At 29.4% G+C, this 7,205-nt stretch overlaps 1 protein-coding gene across 5 annotated transcripts in view; it reads left to right on the top strand.

Annotated features, from left to right (window-relative positions):
• Positions 1-538: 538 nt before the first annotated feature.
• The window catches only part of LOC130900202 (myosin heavy chain, non-muscle), a 36,967-nt gene continuing 30,300 nt past the window's right edge, over positions 539-7,205 (top strand). For 3 of the 5 annotated variants that reach the window (XM_057810660.1, XM_057810659.1, XM_057810664.1), the window contains exon 1: positions 545-1,176. In XM_057810660.1, coding sequence (XP_057666643.1) covers positions 823-1,176 — 354 coding nt within the window. In that variant the 5' untranslated portion in view covers positions 545-822. Of the gene's footprint in view, positions 1,177-7,205 lie in introns of all 5 variants that reach the window. The other 2 variants (XM_057810661.1, XM_057810663.1) reach the window with 2 other exon arrangements.

Below are 7,205 nucleotides of genomic sequence, written 5' to 3'. Positions count from 1 at the left end.
GGAATTTTGATTTCTGAAAAATAATCTTCGTCTGTAACAGAATTTAAATAAGATTTTTTAATTATTGTACTTATCTGTCGTTTTTATAGTATTGATAGTGAAATACGAGATTTAAATTATAGTATAGCTAGAAGTTGATATTATTTATATTCTGACAAATTCATTATATTGGATAATTTTACAAATATGCACATTCATAGTTTGTTTGGTTTGTTTAAAAAAAATAATTTGTTAAAACACTAATTCCTGAATAAGTTGTTGATAATATAAAATAAAGGAAAGCAATAATAAAGGTTTGACCATAATTAATTTCTAATTTATTTTTAATGCGAGTAAGTTAATTACTCCAAAAACTTTTTGATACATAATCGAGCAAGATGTTTGTAATTAGGTATTTAACATTAATTTTTTTATGTAGAAATAATGTTTTCTGAATTCATTGACCTTGTAGAATTTAAAACAAAAGGCGTGGCTGCAGTATATACATGTCTGAAAATGCTCGAACGAATCTGGCAACGCCGGAAAAATGTATCAGTGCTGACTCGACTTCGAACGCTACAGCCAACCTCGATCCGACTTAAAGTAAACTGTCATTCGTAGATGGTGAGAGAGATTGGTGTATAAGTACCTAGATACTAAAGAAACAAAACCGGTCCCTCAACTAAAAAGAAAAACCATTCTGTGGCGTAAACTGAAATATTTGTCATTCGAGCGCGGGTCCGACACATTTTCATACCAGTAGGTAGACGATAGATGTGATTTTCTTTGTGATTGACACTTGTTTTTTTTGTGCGAGTGCGGTTTTTTATTGTTTCCCGAGTCATGGCTGACGCGGAAACGAAAGATCGTTTCGATCCAGAACTTAAATTTCTTTGCGTGGATAGGAATAATTACAACGACCCAGCCACTCAGGCAGAATGGACTCAGAAAAGATTAGTTTGGGTTCCTCATGAATCGCAGGGCTTTGTTGCTGCTAGTATCAAAGGAGAACGAGGAGATGAAGTCGAAGTGGAGATCCAGGAGACCGGCAAGAGGACTACCGTCCCCAAGGACGATATCCAAAAGATGAATCCGCCTAAATTCGACAAGGTCGAGGACATGGCCGAGCTCACCTGTCTGAACGAAGCTTGCGTCCTACACAATCTTAAAGACAGATATTATTCTGGGCTCATCTACGTGAGTTATTTTCTTTTTTATATTCAATTGCAGTTTAAAGCCGTATTTGCACCACATAAATATAATGACTACACTTTATTTTTAACGAATATTCAGTTAATATAGGCTAGAAATTTTAATAAGAAATAAACGTGGAATCTATTTGAAGTAAAAACTTTAATTTGTGTAAACATAGTATTGGTAGTGTCATAATCGAAGCAACAATCACAAAATATGAATTTTCGCTGTATGTAAATATAAATATTCTCAAATTTTGTACTATCGGTAAAATTGGGATGAAATTATGATACAAATTGCCATGAAAACTAAATAATTTTACCAAATGGTAGGTATTAGTCGTCTTAATTGTGAATCATGGATGCTTGTTTCTAAAATTTGGAAAAACACGTTTGTAAATGATTTATTGATTACAAAATTTTTTTTCCTATAAATAAGGTATGAATTTTAAATTTTATTGAATATAAAGTAAAGGCTACTCAACAAACGTCATACCTATTTTAAAACATGTCTTACTTGATAAAAGATAACAAAAATATTAATTGTTTTGTTATATTCATATAAATGTGTGTGAGGTACTTTAGATAATGTAAAATTTCCTATTTGGATTTTTTTTGATGTTAAAACATTCGGAATGGATGTATTTAAAAAAATTGAGGTCTCAGTGGACATTTCATTGTCAAATTTTTCATTCATTCACGTCTATTTTCACTTCTATTTCCATTTTCTATTTGTTCTTATTTTTGTTCTGTTTTTTCATTCTCAATTGCTTATTGCTATAAACTATTCTTTGTGTCCTATTACTATTTCTTTATACAATCAAAATCAAATTTGTTATTGGCCTCCATAATTTATTCACTTGAAAATATTTAATATAAAGTTAATGCTATATAAAAATTCTGTCTATAATCTATATCCAACTATTCTAATCATATTTATGTTAATTGGGATTATTATAAGAACATTCTACATTAATAAACAGTTTGTTTTCTTCGGGGGCTAATTAAACAAGAAATATATCTGGTAACATAGCTTTTCTAAAGAAATTTTTGCTATTTTCATTACTTCTGAGACAAAACATTCAATTTTTGAGTAATAATCTCAATTGAATATGGTAAGTTTTTATTTTCGTTGAGGTTTTAACTTCCATTGGAGAAATATATATTTGAAAATATTTGAAACAACAATCATAACGAAATTGTTTTAAAATTTTAGGTTATAAATTTGCAATTTTGGGGGTAAATTTGGGGCTAGTAGGAGCAAAATAAATGATGATAGGGTTCTATTTTTTGTTAACACCACCATATGTTGGTACGAAGACTTTTTGTTTGACTTTTTCCGGATTCAGTTAGCTGCTGATAATTTCTTCGAATTCCGGGCACCCACCTTGATAAAAATCAACAATTTCACCTCTATTCAATTAATTTACATTGGGACTTCATTTTATGATACGTTGTGATTGAATAAGTTCAGTATTTTGATACTTTAATGGAAAGATTTGTCCAGAAGATTTTTTTGAGAATCTTGTACATCAAATATTGAAAAAAAAATTTTTATTGGATGTCAAGGTTTGTATATTACTGAATATACATAATAAAATTTAAACTATTCATGATTAATTCTTGAATATTTGAATAATTCGTTAGAATATTGTTCAAAATTGAACAAAATGAACAGGTGGTGGTACTAATAACAGTGTACTGTTGATAAGAATACTTACATCAATTTTTATGTTGTACGAGGTGTATTTGTACTCATTTAATCGCTTTTTTTTGCTTGGATAAGTACCCACATGGTTAAGTAGGTTATTTAAACATCCTTTGTATTTTACAAACAGTTTATTGTTTATAAAAATAAAATTAATTTGAGTTGTGTATGGTATACAAAATATTTAAGCAATTTTTCAACTTGTAACCAGCAATATTAAACTATATTTTCAGTCTATCATTTGTTCTAAATCATTGAACAATTTTACAATTCTGATTTTGATATAAAAAAAAATTCTATCAGTCATTTTAACATATTGCACATTAGGTGTCATAGAATAAACTTCAGATTAAGTATATCAAGTATTTTAGAAGTTTTTATTCATTTTCGAGATAAAAAATTCCTTAATATATAAAATCTACAGATAAAATATTATTGATATGATACATCATATCAATATTTCTGATAGGGAATGAAGTCAAACACTCTAGTAAATATCACACCATCAGTTTTTTTATAGATATAGAAATCGAAAATATATGATTGTGAGCAGTTATTCCACCACTTCCACTTATCTAAAGGGCTTCTTCTACAATCCTGATATATCTTCTTAGACTTTTCCTCTGCCTCTTCTTCTGGTTGAGGTGTTTCGGAACCTTTATTTCTAGTTTTGCCTGCCTCTACTTCTGTTTGAGTGGTGTTTATAAACATTCCTTCTGTTTTACCCCATTCTACATCCAGTTAAGGTGTTTAGAGACAATTCTTCTTAGCTTTGCCTCCATCTACTTCTGGTTAAGGTTTTGCAGGCATCTCTTTTAGTCTTTTCCTGTCTCCACTTCTGGTTGAGGTGTTTCGGGATATTTCTTTTTAGTTTTGCCTTTTTTTACTTCTGGTTGACGTGTTTCGGGACATTTATTTTTAGTTTTGCCTCTTGTTACTTCTGGTTAAGGTGTTTGTGGATATTTCTTCGTAATTTTTGCTTGCCTCTTCTTCTTGGTGAAGTATTTCAGTAGATAACTTACATGTAACTCGTTTGCATGCCTAGCTCATCTGATTCGTTGTCGGGGACTCTACTACTCGATAGTTGATGTTAGTTTAGGTAGTTTTACCTATTACGCCATAATCTACAGTTATAGATAGCCCCAAATATCCCTAATGGAATCCATGAATGTGAAAATTTCACTTATTCATTAAGGGGTTAGTTAATTTTGGTTACCATACATTTATTATATTTAACATTTGTGGTTAATGGTTAGTAATCATTCAGGATATCCTGACCGTAAATCGTAAGACGTTTATGTTATTTTCTACCTTATCAACGAAAATGGAACCTTTAGATCTTTTTAAAGTTTATCTTATAGTCTGTTTTTGACATTATTTGAAAATAAAATATCAAACTTTATCAAAAACAAGGTAGAGTCTATAAAATTTGGAATGTATCGTGTAATGTAACAGACAATATCCTGTAGTAAAGGTATTTGAAAATACGTAGAAAAAAATCAATGTTTAGTTAGGTTAGGATAATTTAATTTTATATCAACGTTTTTAATAAATTAATTTACTGTATTTTTTTATCGCACCTCGTATATAGTACAAAATTAGGTAAATAACCAACTGAATATTGTAGTTTTTTTTTGTTTAATATACGAATGTGCGATTGGTGCAAAGGTTTTTGTTAGGTTGTTTTTTTCTTCTTCATTAACTTTTTGCTCAAATTATTTTGTTAAATGCCTTACTTACTTTACAAACGGAAAAATGTTCAATTTTAGAATATTCTTAGTAGTTGAAAATGATTCAGGTTAGAAAAAAAAACATGAAGTAAACAATTTTTAAATTTACTGCGTTCTGCCATGTACATCTGATGACTCGAGAGTGTTCGATATCATTCCACTTTATTTCGATTTCACTGCTACATTCGTGTTCGGTTATATATATTTTTGAACACTTGGAAGAGAGATCTCAGATTGTTTTGACTTTTGACGTTTCGTTTGACATTTCAATGCTTATCTATTAGCAATTTCATTCGAGTGTTGTTTCTATTTATGTTTTGTTTCTTGTTTTTGTATATTTATAAAATAAATAGTCATATTCATAATGCATATGAACAGACTTAGTATAATATTTAATCAACACTCAGCTTCGTTTACTGATACAAATCGGTTTCTGTTCGTTCTGTTTCGTGAACAACATTATCGAACGCAACTATTGAATTGTTGTTCGGGTGGTTGCATACTCTTACGTCGTCAACCCTATTGCTTACGCTCCTGTTTTTAATTTTATTTTTAGCGAATTATTTGTTCTAATTACTTTTGTATCTACTTGTATGAAATAAATATAGTGTTTCTGCTATTTTTGTTGGATATTATAGGTTTTATTTTGATTTTACTGGTACCGTAATTCAGATATTTTTCTACGAAATCCTCGATGATACTATTACATGATAACATATTTTCTAAGAATATAAAGTATGTATAGTAACAGGAAGTTTAAAAAAACCACTGCGATAATGATCATTTTCGCGCAAACCTTAAAATTTTTATACAATAAGTATCCTAAATAAAACGAAATTATTGAAATATATTATCTTCATGATAACCAAATAAATGTTTTTCTATCTTACTGGAAACTCTAATCAACTAGGATTAGTCATAATAAATTAACAGATAAAACATTTATTGTTAAAAAAATATATAGAAGATGACTGAAAATTATATGGATAGTATACAAAATTGGAAGCGCGCCTGTGCGTAGCTGAAGACGTCGACGTTGCCAAATCTAAAATTCTATTCATCTAATAAATATCAAAAGTTTTATACGGCAATTTGTGTGTAATAGAAAATACCATATATTGAATATATTAATATAAACATGAAAGATAAGTATATAAGTGAAAAAATATTATTAATTTATCACAATAAAGTTCCTAAAAATTTAATAATAAATTTGGCAACATCGGTACGTTTGTTTCAGACAGATGCTTCTCAACATTTGTATAAGCCTGAAGTTTGGTATATGTTTGAGAGTTCAATGACCTCGTATATTTCATTAAATCTAATTCATATTTGCTAGACTTTAATATAATTTATGTATGAACAGCGAAATTGAAGGTTATTTAATAATATTGCTTATAAAAAAAATGGATTAGTTGTTGTTGAGGACGATTCCATATCTGACATTTGCGATGCTGCCAGATTCATCATTTTGGTTACGTTATTTTCACTCGGTACTAAATCCGGTAACTTCCACAATCTATCAAGTTACTTATCGACAAGTCCTCGTAAATCTATTATTAATATAATTGATTTCTCATATTTTCGCACTTCAATCTCGTTTTTACGTTTATTTTCAAATATATATTCTTGTCACATAATGAATGTAAACATTGTCCCCACATATTTATTTTGTTTATCTCGAATTCCACATAAAATGATTGGAATATTACCTAACAGCAGGATGTGTTCAAGGAATCAAGTCGTCTGTTCGTGATTTTATTTGTATATGATACAATTTTGAGAATTAAATGTTTAATATAATCGATGAATCACTTCTAAATAAAGATCCATAATTGATTTGTATGGTTAATAATAAATATCGATCAATTACACCATCTAGTGGCAACTGCGAGAGATAAAAATTAGTTTTCTGCAAGTAATATTGGACATTATATCGTATTTGAATTTTTTTAATAGTTTTAAAAATGTAAATAGAGTAGCTGCACCTTATTACACACCTTTTGCTTTTCAAAATCGATTCCCTCACCCTCACTTAATATAATTAAGAACGAATGGTTAGTTCAATACCTTTTCAAAAAAGATAATTTCTGAACTACGCCACTGGGCGACAAAATTTCATTGTGTTTTAATTATAACTTATAAAACTTTTTATTTCCAACCCAAAATACTAAGTAAATAATTTTTTTTTATTGAATTACTCCGTACAAAACAATTTAATAATAAAATCAGAATTGTGAAATTCCAAGTTACGACTGTCTTATGGAATGCGGGTTCGTATTCGTAAAGAAAGAAAAGAGATGGATATAATTTATAAGAACAACTACGGCGCAGAGGACACAGACTGAGTTTGTGTTCTGTGCTTTCTTCTCAGGGTCATTGCCACACCCCGCCCCCGCTCATAGATCAACCAACGATCGCAGTCAAAATCAAAGCTCACTCACATGCTCGACGGCAGCATTGTTGTACCGAGGAGATTTAGACATTTTTAAAATCAATCTGTAACGATATTCATTGTTAATACATCTAGGAATTTAATCGTTACAAATAATTTATGATATACATTTTTACAAATAGTTTAAATGTAAATGCTTT

The sequence above is a fragment of the Diorhabda carinulata genome, chromosome 12 (genome assembly GCF_026250575.1).
Source record: "Diorhabda carinulata isolate Delta chromosome 12, icDioCari1.1, whole genome shotgun sequence".
NCBI classification, from domain to species: Eukaryota; Metazoa; Arthropoda; class Insecta; order Coleoptera; family Chrysomelidae; genus Diorhabda; species Diorhabda carinulata.
The sequence above is the reverse complement of the archived record's forward strand: the minus strand, read 5'-3'. Positions and strand labels throughout refer to the sequence as shown.